Below are 19,576 nucleotides of genomic sequence, written 5' to 3'. Positions count from 1 at the left end.
TGCAAATGTCCGGGTTTGGCAGCCAGAAGATTAAGGTCACTGACTTGGGCAGTGCACCAACCTGAATCCCATCAATCAATCCTTCGTCAATCAATCCTCTATCAACTGCTGTGGCTGGCTGTAGGTATCTGCCTGTTTGAGGTCTCATAATGGTATGAAAATGGCGCTTTACCACCACTTGGGGAGTGCCAGATGGGTACTTCAACCATTCCACCTACCTGCCCAATCCATTTGAAATTTGTACTTTATTGAATCTAAATTCAATGAGCTATAAAAGTGCATACCTGAAATTTTTCTAGGGAATATGATTAAGAAGTGTGCAGTTTCTTATGTAATTTTTTTTTTTTTTTGTTTTTTATTTTCTAGTTGGATTTATATGATTTTTGTAGGCGAATGAACTATATTTTCCACAGAACAAACGAAAATCGATATTTAAGGTCACACCGAACTTCGACCGAGTTCAGTCGCAACTGAACCGAACATTTTAACGGGTTAAATCATAACAAAAAACAGCGAAACAAAATTGTATAAAGGAACTATTTGATACTTTAATAAAAAAAAAAACACAAAAAAATCACCAAAACCAAATCATAGTGATCGGAATTTTCACCTCTGCAGCGGTGGTAATTACCTTCTACCGGTTTAGAACTGATATGTACACTGAATAATTGCGCACTAGCCACACTCACTGAAGGAGTAGACGTTATTTCAAAGCAATTAGTAAAAATTTAATTTGATATTAGTATTATACAAATATTAAAAAACCTAAAAGTTGATATATGTAGGTATAGTGGTTGTCAATTGACACACCGTTGTGATACCACCAGACCTGTCCCCTCTTCTCACTCTACATTGATCTCATTAAACCAACCTGTGGCTTTAATAAATCTAAAAAGGCTGGTTATTTCTAAATTGGCTACTTCTGCCAAGTTATTCAAGGAACTTTTTCCTAAAATGTGGAACCTTCTTCTATTCACAGCCATGCAACCGCATAGAAAGTTTTCTATAGCCTCTTCTTCTTCAATGTCGTTACAGCGTCTGCAATATATCGTTGTAGGGTGCTCCCAATCAATCTACTGGCATGCCTGTCAATCAGACAGTGCCCTGTTAGAACCCCAAGAAAATTTCTCATGTTCTTCCTGTTCAGTTTCATCAGTCGGTTTGTGCCGCCCATGTTCCATTCTGGACACGTCATTCTACTTGTTGCACAGGTCAGGGACTGAGTCCATAGTCTGTTGGCAGCTCGGATAGTATGTTCTGTGGGCAAAAAGTAAGGTGAATATATTTGTCAAACTTCGCGGGGTTAAAATTTCGCTCTAGTTATTTTTTTCATGAGTTGGCAGCACTTTTAATAACATCTGGGCCAACTTTCATGTGAATGTCATTATCAGCAATATATTTACGCTTGTGTTTACCAAACGACCAAGAGTGCATTTTTCGATTTTTACAATGTCTGATTTGATTGAGCAGAGAAGTGCCATCAAATTTTGTTTGCCGAATGAAATTTCGGCTGCGGAAACGTTTAGCATGTTGCAGAAGGCATTTGGTGATTCGACCATGTCGCAGAAAAATGTTTATAAGTGGTACAAAGACTTCAGAGAGGGTCGAGAACGTGTTGATGACTTGGAGCGCTCCGGACGACCATCGAGGTCAACAGATGACCAACACGTCAATAAAGTGAAGGAGTTAGTGCTCAAAAATCGTCGGTTGACTGTTAAAGACCTTACTGATATGATCGGAATATCAGAAAGATCTGTGAAAACCATTTTGAAAGATCATTTGGGCATACGAAAAGTCAAATCTCGTTTGGTACCGAAAACTCTCAATTTCTTGGAAAAAAGTCGTCGCGTTGATGTGCGTGAAACAATGCTTTCAGACTATCAGGACAAGCTCAAATGCATCATTACGGGAGATGAGACTTGGATTTATGCTTACGACCCTGAAACAACCGACCAATCAAGCGAATATCGTGCTAAAAGCGAGGCCAGACCGAAAAGAGCACGTCAAAGTCGTTCAAAAATAAAGGTCATGCTGACAGTTTTTTTCGCTTTTCGTGGTGTGGTGCACTATGAATTCCTTCCACCTGGCCAAACTGTTAATAAGGAATATTATTTGAGCGTTATGCGTCGTATACGTGAAGTAATTCGTCTAAAAAGACCAGAATTATGGGCCAACAACTCTTGGTTTTTGCATCACGATAATGCACCGTCTCACACTGCACTCGTTCTTCGTGACCATTTCACCAAAAATTCCACGCATATCGTTCCGCAACCACCGTATTCGCCCGATTTGGCTCCGTGTGACTTCTGGCTATTCCCAAAACTCAAGAGACCACTCCGGGGAACGCGTTTCGAGTCGATTGACGAGATAAAAGCTGAATCGAAGAAGGTTCTGATAGCTATACCGGAAAAGGACTATTTGACATGTTTCGGGGATTGGAAAAATCGTTGGCATAAGTGTATTTCATCGAGAGGGGATTGTTTTGAAGGGGATGAAATTGATTTACAAGAATAAATAAAGATTTTTCATTTTACAACCAAATTCACCTTACTTTTTGCCCACAGTATATAAGCATCTTACAAGTTGCTAAAAGCATAGGTGTATGTTCACTTTGTCTGGTTGGATGGGTAACGTGATACCCAATCTCGCTAGTTCATCTGCTTTGCAGTTGCCTGCTATGTCGCAGCGACCCTGCACCCAGATCAGGTTTATTACGAAGCACTGTGACACTTCTGTCAAAACTTCGATACATTCTTTTACTGTCTTCCAATTAATATTAGGTGATTGTAATGCTTTCAGGGCCGATTGGCTAACTGAATTTATATTTATTTCTCTTGTGGTGAGAACACTTTTCTTTAGAGCTAAAAGGCCTTCCCTGATAGCCAGAATTTCAGCTTGAAATACACTACAGACCCGATCGCCGGAATGAAATGTTGGCACTCATTCCTCAGAGTGAAAGCCTCCGCCTACTTGTTCTTTTAGGTTAGAACCATTAGTATAGGCACTGATTCCAAAAGTTGATATAATTTTGAGCAAAAAATATAAAAAAATGCTCGGCCAATTTTCACGTCTTTTTGTCCGAATCTGAGCCGGCAACGAACTGAACCTTTGTGATCGAAGCCGAAGTTCAGTCGGTCTCTAATATTTTCATAAAAAGTTACTAAAATTTAGTAAGAAACAAATACATTATCTGAATTTGTCAATCAGCTCCTCGGCTATATTTATTCCACGCAGTATTACAAAAACAAAACAATAAACATTTTTTTTTACGTTTTACAATTGCGAAAAGTGGCTCTCCATACCCAAATGAATAGGTATATACTTAAATACATACAGACGCGTGTGTATGTGTGCTTATATTTATTTGCCCTCATTTGCAGTGCTCGCACTCTTGCCGCTAAACGCCACAAATTTCTAAACACTTTTAAAATTACTAAGCACCAACAAAACGCCAAATAGATGAGTGTAACTGTGTTTGTTTTCTCGTAAGTAATAATGTTGCAACATGGCAACAAATCGCACCAGAACATGCAACCATGCAAATGACGTTGCACAGTCAAGTGTACAGCAATGCTGCTGGCATGAATATGACTGAGCACGATTTTTGCATAAGCAAATGAGCAAAATTAAAAAAGTAACAAAAAGAATAAGAGCAGCACTCCTCATATGAGAAAATGAATTTTGAGTGATTTTCACGTGCAACCGGCTTTTATGCGCGACTAATTATTTGCATTTCCTTTGATTTATATGCCAGCACTTTGATGTTCACAGATTCTTTGGAAGTGAGTTGCAACGTACTCGGTTATATAACACATTTTTTTCAATCACTTGTGTTGCACAATGCTTTAGTACTAAAGTTGCTATGATTGCTTAACGGTAATTTGTATGAAAAATTTATTTTTGCAACAGGAGCCACTCCATGTGCCCATGTACTCATATTATTTTGATTTTTAAAATAGAAAAAAATTACATTCTTCCACAAATTTATTTGACAAATGCGACTCGATTTGTTGCTGTTGCCGTTGTTGTTCTTCACTGCCACTTTACTGCCACACGCGACTGCAATTCGCCAACTGAAAATTACTCACTTCACCAATTTGCAGCTGCTCCACCACATGCTACACACAGACACACACACACATACACGCGGGTAGCTGTTGCCGCAATAGATAAATAGACGAGCAGTCAGTAAATCAGAAAATTATTTGCTCTTTTTTTCGATGTTGGCTGTTGGCTATTTTATTTACATATGTAGAATGTCGTTGTATTACTTCAGCGGTTCCAATGGGAGTGTGTGTGTGTGTGCATGTGTTTGTTACGTTTTGCGTCCGTGTTACCAAATAGCTTTGCGCCATTTTCGCCGCCTTCATTAGCCATGTACTGCGTGTATTAGAAGTAGACTGATTCCTGCATATAAACACCAGACAAACACTCTGCGACATTAACGGCGACTCGCATCTCGATTTTTTAAATTCTCCTCGAGCTTTTGATGAACTGTAATGAAATATCTAGAAAATGTAACTTTTGTTCTCTTTCCTATGAGAGGCTGCTTGCCTACTTCTTTTTATATGCACCTAGTTCAAGTTGTTTTTGCAATGCATTCACAATCACATTGAAAAGGTGAAAAACAAGTGCGAGTAAATTTGATGTATTTAATATATATACAACGACTCACCAATAAGTCAAATTTTAACTACTTAACAGAAAACTGAAACCAAAAAAGAGATAGGCATACCCGCTAACCGTATTGAGTAAACAAATTCAAGCTTATTTCAAGCCTTTCAAAAATTAAAAAAAAAAATTCATTATTTCCTTAAGGAGACAGATCCCTGTAAAATTTCGAAAAAAAAATATTTTTTTTTTTTCATAAAATGTTAATATAATAATTTAAGAAATGTCAGAAAATTTTTAGAACATAAATTTAAGTATTTCTTATATTATAGATCGTCATCCGTGACGACTCTATTCTTTGCGTTCGAGCGCTGAGAGAGGTACAGTTTTACGTTGTATTCAAACTTTAGACGCGTTTTTCTCAAAACTATATTTTTCGAACTGGCGTACACGATAACTCGGAAAGTTATTGTCCGCTCTCCCTGAAATTTTGCACACATCTTTTTTATGATATTACTTTCTATGTCAATTTACCATTCGAAAATTTTTCGAAAAAATAATTTTTTCGAAGCAAAAATTTTTAGAAACTTCGCGCCAAAATTTATCTTTTTTTTTGAATTTTTTTATACATATATATTTTTGAATTCATATAGAAATTATGACATTAGTAAGCAAAAAAAATTTTGGTTTTTTGTATTCAGGTCACTGACGCTGACGCTAGAATTGAACGTACATCCGCCATTTTAAATGATTAAAATAAAAAAAAACATGTTTTATATTATTTTAATGTATAAATAAACTGTATGCTAATTTTGAAAAAAAATATATTGACTTCTCCATTTTAAATAATTTTAATGAAAATCAGGGAAAATATGGCCGTCTACAGGTATCTGTCCCCTTAAGAGACGCCTAAATGCCTTAAAAAACGTCTCTACACAAATATTAAAGCAGGAAAAACATTTACTGGGTTGGGGAATAAGTTCATAGCGTTTTTATATTTTATTTTACAACGATTTCTTCGCTATTTGGCAAAGGGTAAGCATTCACTAGATAGAGCTCTTTCTGCTCTACAAAACTATGTTAATTCTATTTTTGAGTTATTTAATTTTTTATTAGCTTTGGGGCTTAGAAATGGAATACCCAGGAGGCATAAATCAACATTTTCGACACCTGCTCTTCTCTTTGCTTTTCATCGAGGTCAAAAAGCTGCCGAAGAAGACCGAGACATTTGCAACGTGTATGGAGAAGTTGTCAGAGGCAAATCTACAACACGGAAATGGTTTCCAAAGTTCCAAAGCGGTGACTTTGATGTCGATGGCACGACCCGCAAGGAAAGGCCTTCTGAAGATGAAGAGCATCTCAATTCACTTTTGAAGGCGAACGGTCGACAAACCAGTCGTGAATTGGCGAAAAGAAAAGGTTGTCTGTAAAGTCGGTTTACTGACGATAGTTTAACGTGACAACGTCATAAGAAAATACTGATGTAAGGGTTGCAATTTTCAAAACAAAATTTTAATTTTATTTGTTTAATAGATATTTTGTATGGATATAGAGGAGGAGGTAAATGGAATTGCAATGGAATAGGTGAAGTTACATTTACACAAACGTGAAAAATGACGAAACATTTATCAAATTCATGAAAGATATCTTCAATTTCGATTGTGCATCAGACGTTAATAAGTCAACAGCACTAAGAGGCACCATCATCGATTTGCCTTTTTCAAGACACTTTACACTCGAAACACTCCCTTTCATTTCCTACTGTTCCATCATCTTCCTATTCTCAACAGAGAAATGGTTCATTACCATGCACACAGGAAGAAGGCATATGCAAATACAAGTATGTGAATTTATATACAAATGCGCATATACATACGTATACATACATATATATGCTCACTCAAGTAGGACAGAGCCAGATGTCGAACGTTGCCGAACGCGAGGACCGATTGTGCTCTTTGTCGTTCGTTCCGCGCTTTCGCTTGCAGTTCAAGCGCATTAGCTTACATTTGCTTGCGTACGGAATAGATTCGTATATCTGATATGTCCATATGACTTGTATGCATCTTTACATATAGATTTGTTCTTTTTGAAAATTGCGCGAAATTGTATATGTATATGCATGTTTATATACATATATTAGTTTACAACATATCTTATAAGGTATATGGTAAATATTAACATACATTTTTTCCTTCATATATAATAAAAAAATTAATAATAATAACATTAAAACAAAAGGTATTATTAACAAACTTGGTTTTATTTTAAATTCTTCAAGTAAATCAAATTAATAATAATCAATAAGAAGGCATATGCAAGTACACATACGTGTATTTATATATGTACATATGCGCATATACATACATATATACGCTCACTTAAGTAGGAGAGAGCAAGATGTCGAACGTTGCCGTTCGTTTGCTTTGTCGTTCGTTCCGCGCTTTCGCTTGCAGTTCATTCAAGGTAACGACGAATAAGCAAGGTAACGACGAATGAGCATGGTAACGACAAATGAGCAAGGTAAAGACGAATGAGCAAGGTAACGACACATTTTTTCGCTCGTGCAGCCGGCTAAATCGAATTACAATATAAGACGTTATCACGTCAAAAAGAACTGTGATCATAAAACGATTCTCAACCACCTTCATTCAATGGGATGCACCGAAAAATTGGGAACCTGACAGCCTGGGTGCCTCACGACCTCAACGAAAAACACAAAGAAAGTCGCCTTCAAACTGCTTTTCGCAAATAGTTTGAGAGAATAGAAGAGAAGAAATAGAATAGAATTCGTGGAATAGAAAGGTTGTAAAGATGAGAGGAATTAATTACGTAGCTCTCTTAGTTTCAATCAAATCATCTCATTGAGCTCTGAGACCGTACCAGATAAATAAGTCAATCGGAAGAAAATGTCAACGCTGAAAAAATTTTAGTATCGTGCCACCCTCACTCAGCAAAGAAAAACAACCCATTTATTAGTAAAGTTAAAGGGACGGTCTGAGACATTGTTGGATTGCACTTCTTTTGGAAGCAACCATCAACGTTATAAGGCACGCCAGAATTATCCTGATGTGACTAAAACATACAATAAAAAAAACTGCAAAAGACATGAAACATAAGGAAATCGAAGCGCGTTTTAAGTTTTAAAATATATCTGAAAATAGTCGTAAATCTCCCGGAAAAATGCATTGCGATTTTGTAGCGAAATAAAAGTACGAGCGTTGCCTTTTATATTGTGCGCCCAATGAAGAAAGCACAGTAATTAAAATTCATTTTCAGTGCTTCTGTTTTTTACATTTTTGTTTTGTTTTTTTAGGTAGGTTGAATTGGAAAAAAACTAACGAGAAGTAGAAGCATGTTTTTTTTTCATTTTAATGAAAATGAGTTTCACGTTTTTCAAAATATTCTCCTTGAAAATCAGTACACTTCTGCATTCGATTGAACCAATTTTCAAAACACATTTGCCACTCAGAAATGGATGCCTCCAAAACAAGCACTTTTAGGCTTTAACAGTTCCTTCAGGCGTTGAAAAACGTTGACCTCGCATTTTATTTTTTATGTTCGGGAACAAACAGAAATCATGCCAAGTCAGAGCTTTAAGGTAGATAGCCCACTAATTCGATCTTTTGTGTACTTAAAAACTCTCCTATGTGAGCCGATAAGTGAGTGCTCGCATTGTATTGGTGGAGTATGATTCGTCTTCTCCAAAAATTTCTGACAAGCAAATGGTTGTCAACCACCCAGAATTCACTGTTTTAAGTTTCTCTATTGGAACAGTTGCGACATGTGCAGATTTTCCGAAAAATTTTATTTTTTATTTAATTTTATGGTACTTAAATCACTAGCTTTATTCGTTTCTTTTTTTTTTTTAATTCAGTTCAACTTAATTAATTATTTCATTTTCTTTTTCATTTCAATTTATAATTTTGTGGCTTCTGCCTGGACACTCCCCTTTACTTGAAATTGGAATGTCTTTATCTGTGGTGTCTTTATTTTAACAAAAATTGGTACTCAACAAATATTTTTGCGAGAAAAAAAAATAAATTCCGAACGAAATTTTTCGTAATGCGCCGCTAGTAATGTTCCCGGGCGTAAATACACTTACACACCTACATACATACAAGTACACGCGTATGTATTGTACTAAATGTAAAAACATCGTCTTCCGCAACAACTTTTTTAAATTTTGTTTTGTTTTTTCTTTCCTCCCTTTTTTATGCAATGCAATTTCCCAATCCACCATCAACGCTTTTGTATTCTTGAAAAATTACCATTCTCTCACCTCTCTCCTCAAACTCAATTTCTCTGCTCCATTATTACGCTAGCTTCGAGTTATTCTTTTTCTTCCTCGTAGCCAATTCCGCCAAACACAACACGCAAGGGCCAATAGTTTGACTTTTGGGATAGGTCCATGCTTTGTTTACTTGCGAATGCCGTCCGTAAAAATTGCCGCTTCTGGCAGTTTCAAATAGCATACATATGTATGTATGTATGTGTGCATGTATGCGTGCATGTATGTATGTATGCGTGCTTGTTGGCGCATATTTCCCACGTAGTTGCTTATTTTTGTTAGATTCCAAGCACATTGCTGCGTAGATTTTTATACAGCCTGCGGTGAATGAACGCGGTCATTTATTTTATTTTTATTTTAGTACACTGCATAGCATAATTTTTCGTACAGATAGTAAAATGAACTGTTTTACACCGCTGTTATCGGCATTAATTAATTTTTTTTGATTTTGTGAAATAAAGATTTATTGATTTCTGCACGCGTCCCAATTACGTGTTAATATTGATAAGTTCAAATTGTAACCCAAGCAAATCTTTATCTCTTCACGAGTTCACGCAAGCAAATATCAGTGCGCTTTCGAACTTCCAAGAAATAAAATAAGCTGTGCTGGAGGAAATTCAAACTTTACAAAAATAAAAAATTACGAAAGTCTTGCAATGATGCAAGTAACCGGTCTTATTTCAATTACTTATAAGCCGATAGCCTCAGGTTCTAGTTGCCTTTCTACTGTAATGGAATTATTTATAATTTTATTTCATATTGAAATCAAAAAATGTTCATGCAATAATATGCCCAACAGCCAACCAGCCCACCTACATTTCTATTACTAAGTAAGCCATGCAAATTATGTAAAAAAAGCGGTTACTTTTCAAATATTCAGAGTCATGCCGCTTCTCTTAAGCCAATAGCAGAATGGCAGACCCCAGAGCCAGAAAATCCCCTTGAAAAAGTGCATAAAATGTGATTGTTAAAAAATTATGAAGTGGACTTGGTATACACCTTCTTATAAAATTTCTAGACACGAAAGTGGTATTGAAACTATATATAAAAATATTTATTAGGTCGGGAAATAAGTTCATAGCGCTTTTATATTTTCTTTTATTTTACAACGATTTGTTTGCTGTTTCGCAAAGGGCAAATATTCAGTACTGGGCAGAGTACACTGTCTAAGATGCCCAACCTTTCCATGTGCTTTGCCCACAGAAAGTGGCCCGTCATTAGTCCAACCAGCCGTCTACACTCCCCTCTGCCTAATGACAGAAGGGTTTGCGACAGTCGATCGACCATGACAGGTAACATCAGTTTTGTCCATCTGCAGCTTTTCTCACCTACCAAGCTCGCTTGTGGGTGGTAGTTACCCATTTGCTAACCGTGGCTGTGATGGCCGCAAAGGGGAGTGGCAAAACGGGCTCTGGGCCAAAGAAGTTAGCCTCAGAGCCTATCTTAGCTAAGCAGTCAGAGGTCTCGTTACCCACGATACCCACGTGTCCCGAGACCCATGTTAGCATTAGGCTATTATGTCTACCGACATAGTTCAGCCTGGATTTACAGGACTTCACTATCCCTGATGTGGTTGGAGGGCTGTCTAAGGCCATAAGCGCAGCTTGGCTGTCGCTGCAGACACATATAGATCTGCCTCTCCATCGTTTTTCCACAACAAAGTTCATCGCTTCTTGAACTGCATACACCTCCGCTTGAAACACAGATGCATGCATTCCAAGAGCAAAGTGCAGTTTTGTCCCGCTGGATTCCACGTAAACCCCAGAGCCAGAGCCATGCTCGGTCCTGGAGCCATCCGTAAAAATGCAAAAACAGTGTTTACCGGGCTCATTTTCTGAGTCTTCCCACAACTGAGCCTCTGCTAGCACAACACTGTATCTCTTTTTAAGTACGACTCTTGATGGCATGGAGTCAAGGGGCATGGAGAGAATCGTTGAATCGATGTCCATGCCTTCTCTGTGTTCCAATGCCGGACAATGGCCGTACCAGTTCCCACTGTGTTTCAGTCTGCAGATGGCCTTAAAGGCCTCTCCTTGGATGAAAGCATCAAGTGGTGGTAAACCAATCAGAGCATCTAGTCCCGGGCCTGAAGTAGTCGGAAAAGCTCCGGTGCAACAGATGGTCACAGTGCGTTGTAGTCTCGATAAGGTCCTCCTGACTCCCACTAGAGAGAGTCTACTCATCCAGACCACTGATGCATAGGTGATAATGGGTCTTATCATAGCCGTGTAGATCCATAGGACCTTGCTAGGAGAAATACCCCACGTTTTCCCAAAGACACCTTTGCACTGCCAGTAAGCTGTCAGTGCTTTGGATGCCTTTGATTCAACGTGTGATTTCCATAGGATCTTACTATCGAGGATTACTCCAAGATATTTAATTTCCTTGGATAGCTCGATTGTGACTCCTTTTAGCTTTGGCAGAACGAGTCCATCAAGCTTCCTCCTTCTGGTAAAGAGGACAATACCAGTCTTGGCGGGATTTTCCGATAGCCCATTCGCACAGCACCAAGTGTCAATACGATCCAGAGTTTTCTGCACTTTCATAAGCAGATGTTCATAAGCATAAGCATTCGTCCGCATATGCTTGTGCGTAGACTCCCGAATCGTTTAAGGTGGTGAGTAGAGGATCGATTACCATGCACCAGAGCAATGGAGACAGCACACCGCCTTGGGGGCAGCCTCTATTAACCCCAGATGACACCAGCAGATCTTCCTCTGCTCGCACCGAAACGATTCTTTGGGCCAGCATCGAACGAACTGTAACTTTTTCAGTCGCATGTTTTTTAATAAATTTCAAATTATTCGCCTCAAAATCTAATACATTTTCCCACGAAATTCGCTCGAAATGTTGATGCCATTACAGTCTGAAACGCCACAAATCAATTATTTGCATCAGGTACACGCTTGCTACTTGCCATTCATCATATATCAGCCATTCTTCACAATCTCAATATCGCAAAACGACTCAAATCAACTAAGGCAAATGCCGGAGATGCTCCCTTCTGAGTCACAAGACATTCAAGCGTTTGGCACCTACTAATGAGCGCTGAGAAAGCCTGTCGCACATGTGCCACCAAGTAATTAGTTACTTTGTTTATGACTATTTATTTATTGGCCAAAAGCCGTGCTCTTCAAATACACAACACGCTGGCACTTGGGTTAAATATTCAGCGCTTATCAGCTGACGTGACAAACGGGCTTGCGCCAGAGCGCTGGACATATCAGCGACAGCAGAAACTTTGGTTTTGCTAAAATCCAATAAGAAAAGGAACAGCCAACACAAGCCAGCAAAGATAACCCTACGGTGTAAATATGTACACGTATGTATGTATGTATGAATATTTGTAGCTAGGCGAACCCCAGAATGATTACTGAGGCGCGTAGAGTAATGTCGACGAACGCAGGCAACGCTGATAAGAAGTCTTGACGCGCATCGAAATAATTTTTGCCAACACAAGGCAGGGGTTAATATAAACAAAATGCGTCTTATCTGTGTTGTTATTTTTAATTTTTATATTTTGTTAAATCTTTTTTTTTTTTGTTTTTTTTTCTTTTATACAACAAATTAGTTAAGACACATAATTTATTATTTTACAAAAAACTACAAAGAACTACAAAGAATTTAAGACATAGAGAATCAACTGAATTTAAAACGCAGCAAATCGTTTCGGCCCCAAATGGTGGCCTGCTCATAGTTTCTTTCGTTTTTCACACATTTTGTCGGGCCTTAACGTCTCGCTTATAGTTTCTGCCTTATGCTTCTTCAGAGTTTTTAGGTTTTGCACTGCAACCACAGCCGGCTGACTTTTTGTCACTTTGCTTGTTGTCTTCGTTACTTTTCGACTCGTTTGAGTTTTCGATGGCACGTTTGGATTTGCCGCAGCCGCAGCTTTCGGATTTCTCAGCATCATTCTCGCCTTTTTTAGCGCTTACTTTCACAGCCTCTTCACTAGATATAACCGCACGTCGTCGTCTTTCTAGAATTAAAGCATTTATATCTGATACTTCAGAGGACTCGCTTCCGTCTTCTCGTTTCTCATCGCTTGCTTCGCTTGTGTCATCTTTATTACTTTGTTCAGAATCAATTGCAGCACTTTTAACTAATTCGGCACTTTCTTTGCTCTCCACTGAACGTTTTCGTCTATCTTCGAAGTAGGTCGTCTCGTTAGCTTCATCGGAGTCCACGTCCATCACCTCACAACCCTGTACGTAATCCTCTAAAGATGAATCCTTTTTTAATCCACTCACTTCATTGTACTCCCTGTTTTCCTCAGAGTCTAAGCCATAGACGACACTATCTGTTTCTACTGAAACTGTATTTTTGTCGACTTTGCGTTTTCTACGCGCTCCGTCGGCTCCTTTTGCACCTTCCCCCTCGCTCGCTCCAGCTGCGCCTGGCTTGTTGCCTTTCTCTTCTGAGGAATTCTCCTCTGAGGAGCTGTCGTCGGCTTTGCGTTTTCTACGCGCTCCGTCGGCTCCTTTTGCACCTTCGCCCTCGCTCGCTCCAGCTGCGCCTGGCTTGTTGCCTTTCTCTTCTGAGGAATTCTCCTCTGAGGAGCTGTCGTCGGCTTTTCGTTTCCTACGCGCTCCATCTGCTCCTTTTGCACCTTCCCCTTCGCTCGCTCCAGCTGCGCCTGGCTTGCCTTTCTCTTCTGAGGAATTCTCCTCTGAGGAGCTGTCGTCGGCTTTGCGTTTTCTACGCGCTCCGTCGGCTCCCTTAGCACCTTCGCCCTCGCTCGCTCCAGCTGCGCCTGGCTTGTGGCCTTTCTCTTCTGAGGAATTCTCCTCTGAGGAGCTGTCGTCGGCTTTTCGTTTCCTACGCGCTCCATCTGCTCCTTTTGCACCTTCCCCTTCGCTCGCTCCAGCTGCGCCTGGCTTGCCTTTCTCTTCTGAGGAATTCTCCTCTGAGGAGCTGTCGTCGGCTTTTCGTTTCCTACGCGCTCCATCTGCTCCTTTTGCACCTTCCCCTTCGCTCGCTCCAGCTGCGCCTGGCTTGCCTTTCTCTTCTGAGGAATTCTCCTCTGAGGAGCTGTCGTCGGCTTTTCGTTTTCTACGCGCTCCGTCGGCTCCCTTAGCACCTTCTCCCTCGCTCGCTCCTGCTGCGGCTAGTTTGCTTTTCTCTTCCGAGGAATTCTCCTCAGATGAGCTGTCATCAGCTTTGCGCTTTCTACGCGCTCCATTTGCTCCCTTAGCACCTTCTCCCTCGCTCGCTCCAGCAGCGCCTGATTTACCTTTTTCCTCTGAAGAATCTTCCTCTGATGAACTGTCGTCGACTTTGCGTTTTCTACGCTCTGCGTCGGCTCCTTTAGCACCTTCTCCCTCGCTCGCTCCTGCAGCGCCTAGTTTGCCTTTTTCTTCTGAAGAATTTTCCTGTGACGAACTGTTGTCATCAACAGGCTGCCGCTTTCTACGAATTTCACTGTCTAGTGGCTTCTCGATGTGGTAATAACGTTCATATGCATCTTCACTTTTAACTTCGTAACTATCTTTGCCATGTTGGTAGTGGTTACACAGGTCTACATCAGGAATTGCATCCGGTGACCGTTTTTTTAATAGTTTATCACCAAATTGACTTTCATCTGACTCTCTGTCAACAGCGCCTATTTCTTCAACTGAATCAGCGTTAGACTCCAAGTTGAAATGCTTCTGCTCCGCACTCTCCTCGCTTGCCCCCGATGAGGACTCATCTTGCGCAGGCAGTGGCACTGCAGAAGTTAGCGTGAAACACAATAACAGCAGCGCTGCCAACGGAAGCAACCGCATCTCGGCAATTAGCGTCAGTCTACGTTGATAAGTAATTTTATTGAAGACTCAAACTTTAGAGAATAATTGAATTGCTTTCGTATATCGACCAGCGTTTAGTTGTCGTATTACTGCTTGGCTTTAGTCCGACCGTTTCGTTGCAAGCGCGGTTTCGCACTGAATGCACAATTCACATGTCGGTCTCATTAAGGCTACTCACTCAGTTGTCAGATAGTGCAGCAATCAGTAATGGTGACTTAATCAGTGGTTGTGCTTTAATTTTGCAGTCCCGCCAATAAAAAGCTTTCTACACAGTTCTTGCTGCTACGTCAAGCCTGTCATCCTCATGACAGCGTTTAGTAGCTTTTTGATGATTTAATTCGCACATTGGGCGTAGCGATAAGAGCCTTCTTTTGTTTTGCCTTTGCGTTGTGGGTGAAATGAAGATAAACTGTTTAACGGACGATACATTTGCTCGCTGTCAGTGTAAGGCAATAAGTCTATGTATGTGCATGACCCTATGCACGCACACATACATGCATACACATTTTACAGAGGAACTCGATGATGGGCTGCTCATAGCAATTACATATTGAAATCATTTGATAAGATCAAGAATAAGGTCAAAATTGAATACCATAAATTGGTTAGTCCACATTCAATTAGTTTCATTGAACTTTTCGCCTCATATTTAAGCAGTTTTGTATACCTAAAACGAAAAGTGACGCTACGCTCAACGATATAAAGGGAAAGCTACCTCCCGCAAGTGATTGCCTGTGACTTAGATTAGATTAGATTTTTTATGGGATTTGCGCTTCGACCCCATGATCTTTCGTTGCTCTCTCCTCATCCCAGTATCTCCTCCATACCCAGTTCCCTTATTGAACTCAGGATGGAGCTGGCTTGGATTGAGCGTATGTGCTTTTCTCCTTGCTGCAGTTGACCAAGACGTCTCAACCTTCTCCGCACTATAGCGCTGCATTTCAGCACAAGTCGCATTGGAGTCTACTGAGATGGATCGCAGAAACGACAAGAGGCCGTAGACCAAATCTCGATCATGTGCAGATGACTTCGCAGTCTGCAGTGACCTATGAGAATGCCCTAAATCTCATTTGGTTGTACCTTCCCAGTAGGAATTTCGCCTGGCATAGCCCCATCGTTTGGTACCAACAAACGGCTACTCTTCTCTCCTAAGCTTCTCCTTGATGGTGTGTTAACTCACAGCAAGAAGGGGCTCGGGCCCTATTTAAGGCGAGGCCGCGGCCTCTCTCGCCAATGTGTCCGCTATTTCATACCCAGTTATACCTCTGTGTCTAAATTAACCGCATGCAGTTGTACGTTCCTAGTAGATTAAGTTTATGGGTACACTCAAAGATCAGTGAGGGTTTGAACTCACAGAACGATAGGCCATCCTGACTGTCACTCAAAATGGCTACTCGCTCATTCCGGAAATTTCTGTCTAGTTTATCTCTGCACATAGACAGATGGCATACACCCCCGCTTGGAAGATACATGGAAAACTACCCATCGGCACAGAACGCTTGGTTTTGGCTTCTGGGGTCTTCGAGCCATCTGTGTACCAGTGCAGGATACACTCCTGGAGTTTCTTTTCTAGTGCGAGTCTATTCCAGTTTAACTTATTGTTCAGTTCAATTCTGAAGTTCTTTTCGAATTTGATTACTTTAGTGATATCATCTCTGGGTAGCTAGGTAAATGAGAGCTGCACCCTCAGCACTTCCATGTTTTTAGATTACATCACTTTTCTTCTCTCGAAGCATTCCCTGGTAATATTCAACAGAATACGCTTGGCTGATTGCTGAATAACTACATGAAGCGGTGTCAGCTCAAGCATCACTTCTATTGCAGCTGTAGGGCAGGTCCGCAACGCCCCGTGACGCACACGCATGCTAAGCACTGAAACTTAGGTAGCGCTGCCCGTACCGTCGAGAGAGTGACTCTCGATGCCCAAGTGACCACTGCATATCCAAGTGACCACTGCATATGCCACCATTGATCTTATTATCACAATGTACATTCATCTTTGGATTCTTGGGCTACAGCTCCAGGATGTTCCTGCTAGAGGCTTACAGATCATGAGAACCTTTGTTGCTTTGGACAAGGTTGCATTAGCGTACCTCTTCCAACTAAACTTGGCATCCAGGACAAGGCCAAGATACTAGACTTCGCTGGCCAAAACCAATAGCAACCTCATCTATACAGATCTCTTTCATTCCTGGTAAAACTCTTTTCCTTGTGAAATGAATGATGGCTGCTTTGGACATGTTTATATCCAGGCCCACCTTAACGCACCGTCACTTTGTTAGGTTTAAAGCTCTTTGCAGTATATCGCAAAGAGTTTGTCAACGACCGTGAACTCCTTGGCAGTTGTGTTAAGACGCCCTGGAAAAAGAAGTGCTAAGCTTTGCTGCTTGTATATGATCGGCGCTTTTTACACATTTTTAGACAAAGAAGACATTTTTTCTTCAGCAGCTTAATAGTGCCTAAGCTTTCTACAACGAAATTTTCTTTAATGGATTTATACTGGTGGAATTTTCCGGCACTCGATATAAGTATGCAAATATGGATATGCGAATACGCCCAACATTAGGCAGACTATAGATACTAGAATTTGAAGCGTTTTTCGTGAAGAATAAAGGAGTGCCGGAAGTTGTTATTGCAGCTTATCAGTTCGTCGTCTTTAATCTTATCTAACAGGAAGCCCAAGAAACATGCTGCTTCGATGGAGTGGATCCAAAGTAAAAGGGGTGTTATATGAGTGGGCTTAAGCGGGATAGTTCTGGACAGATGAAAATTTAACCTATCCTAATCCAGTACCCTTAACGCAGTGGCGTTTATAATACGAAGGTACATCTTCATTGTGTTCCATTTTTTATAAATATATTTTTATATCTTTACTACTAAACTCGGGCATGCTTTTCTGCGGCTTAATAAATTTTGGGCAAAAATATTTCTCCTCCTGTGTTTTGAATTTGAGCTAAATCGGACAGCGGAAGAGTATTTTAAAGACATCTCTGCTACAGCGATACCCAGCGATACCTACCGGAAAATCCCGCAACTTTCTTCTAATTGGCTAGCTTGAAGGCTAACTGTAAAGGATTTTCCAATAAGAGGTGTTATTCCCGTAAAAGATCAATGGTTTCGTTGCTTGTGTGGCACGAAGCGCCGTCTTCTTGAAAATAAACGGTGTCCAGATCAATATCATCCAATTCCGACCATAAAAAATCGTTAATCATCTCCCGAAAGCGCAATCCATTCGCTGTAACTGTTGCTCCAGCTTCATTTTCGAAAAAGTAAAATCCAATGACTCCGCCGGACCATAAACCGCACCAAACAGTCACACGTTGAGGATGGAGAAGCTTTTCAACAATAACTCTTCGATTTTCTGAGCCCCAGATCCGACAATTTTGCTTATTGACGATGCCACCGAGGTGGAGATGGGCCTCATCACTCAAGATGATTTTTCGATGGTATTCCAATTCCGGATCATTTTCATGCATTTCAACGACCCAATCAGCAAAGACACGACGTTTTTGATGATCGGCCGGCTTGAGTTCTTGTGTTAACTGGACTTTATAAGCCTTAAGAGCCAAATCTTTATGGAAAATACGGTGTAACGACGTTTGCGGAATGCCTAATTCCAAAGAACGACGAGGAATGGACAAACCTGGGTTTTCTTCAACACTTTCGGTTACAACAGCAATATTTTCGGCTGTTCTTCAGTGACGTTCATGGGTTTTATTCTCCACATCACTAACTTGTCCCAACAGCTCGAATTTTTTCACCAATTTCTGTATTGCCGTCTGACAAGGTGCTTCACGATGACCCAAAAATGTTCGAGTTTTACGAACCGTCTCTGCCAAATGTTCGCCATTTTTATAGTCAATTTTAATAATTTGATTTTTTTTTATTCATAACGGAAATAATACAGGCAGCCCTCGTCTAAAAAGCTGATGTCAATATTTATTTACAGCGATTACAGAACTTATAAAACTGGGTGAAGAGATCAATAGATTGTCGAATAACTGTATGAAATAACTGAATACAACAACACTAAACGAACTGATTGCAAATTTTTTCAGATAAGAAAATTTAAAAGCTGTAAAATAGTAAAACGCAATTAAATGATTTATGACACAGCGCATACATTCCTGCATTGTACAGCCATTTACAAATGGGAAATTTATGTAATGATTTTTAAAAAGCATAACTGATTTGCATATAGTATGTGGGTAATATTTTGCAGAAAATCTACACTTTGGGGAATATGTTCAGAAGAAAAGACCAAAATATGACAAAATAAAACGTAAAAAATGAAAAAAAAAAATTCGAAAAAATAACGAAATCAATTGCTTGTAATCTTGCAAAAGCTGATGCCCGAAGCTTGGACAACATGTAGCACCTAAATTGCGGAGCATACATTTTTCGCAATGAGTTCTGCATATCAATTTTGTTTCCTTGTTCACTCCTCTTGGGAGCATAAGGCCTCGACAAGATTCATTCTTTGCGAACTGAAATTACTGAAAAAATAAAATTTACAAAGCCTTTGCCAGCGCTAGCGAAACTTCACCAAAGTGGACTTGAAGTGACAGTAAGCTATAAAAATGTGTATAACTACCATTCTAATAAATAATTATGTATGTATCTTCTACTCAAATATGAACGAGACGTTATCAATAAAACGGTCGGCGGATGACATATGGCAAAAATAAATTTTTTGTTTTTTGGTAGGACTGTTATAAGCTTACATGGCAAATTTCAGCGTGATATGTCACATAGTTTGTTTTCTGTGCTACTGTAAACAAGTCAAGCTCGAGTGTGTTCTTCGAATCTAACGATGGAAATTCAAGTTGAAGAAAGAATTTGTTTGAAATTTTGTTATTCCAACAAAATTTCGGCTTCAGACGCCTTA

The 19,576-nt window shown here is 39.9% G+C and overlaps 2 protein-coding genes across 2 annotated transcripts in view; both read right to left on the bottom strand.

Annotated features, from left to right (window-relative positions):
- LOC129246334 (coiled-coil domain-containing protein 96-like) overlaps positions 1-19,576 on the bottom strand; it is a 49,317-nt gene that overhangs the window by 2,519 nt on the left and 27,222 nt on the right. The window lies entirely within an intron of this gene.
- Positions 12,470-14,844, bottom strand: LOC129246333 (dentin matrix acidic phosphoprotein 1). Its single transcript, XM_054885057.1, has one exon. It carries the CDS (start codon positions 14,665-14,667, stop codon positions 12,658-12,660), a length of 2,010 nt encoding a protein of 669 aa, XP_054741032.1. The 5' UTR covers positions 14,668-14,844; the 3' UTR covers positions 12,470-12,657.

Source organism: Anastrepha obliqua, chromosome 4, assembly GCF_027943255.1.
Source record: "Anastrepha obliqua isolate idAnaObli1 chromosome 4, idAnaObli1_1.0, whole genome shotgun sequence".
Classification (NCBI taxonomy): Eukaryota; Metazoa; Arthropoda; class Insecta; order Diptera; family Tephritidae; genus Anastrepha; species Anastrepha obliqua.
The sequence above is the reverse complement of the archived record's forward strand: the minus strand, read 5'-3'. Positions and strand labels throughout refer to the sequence as shown.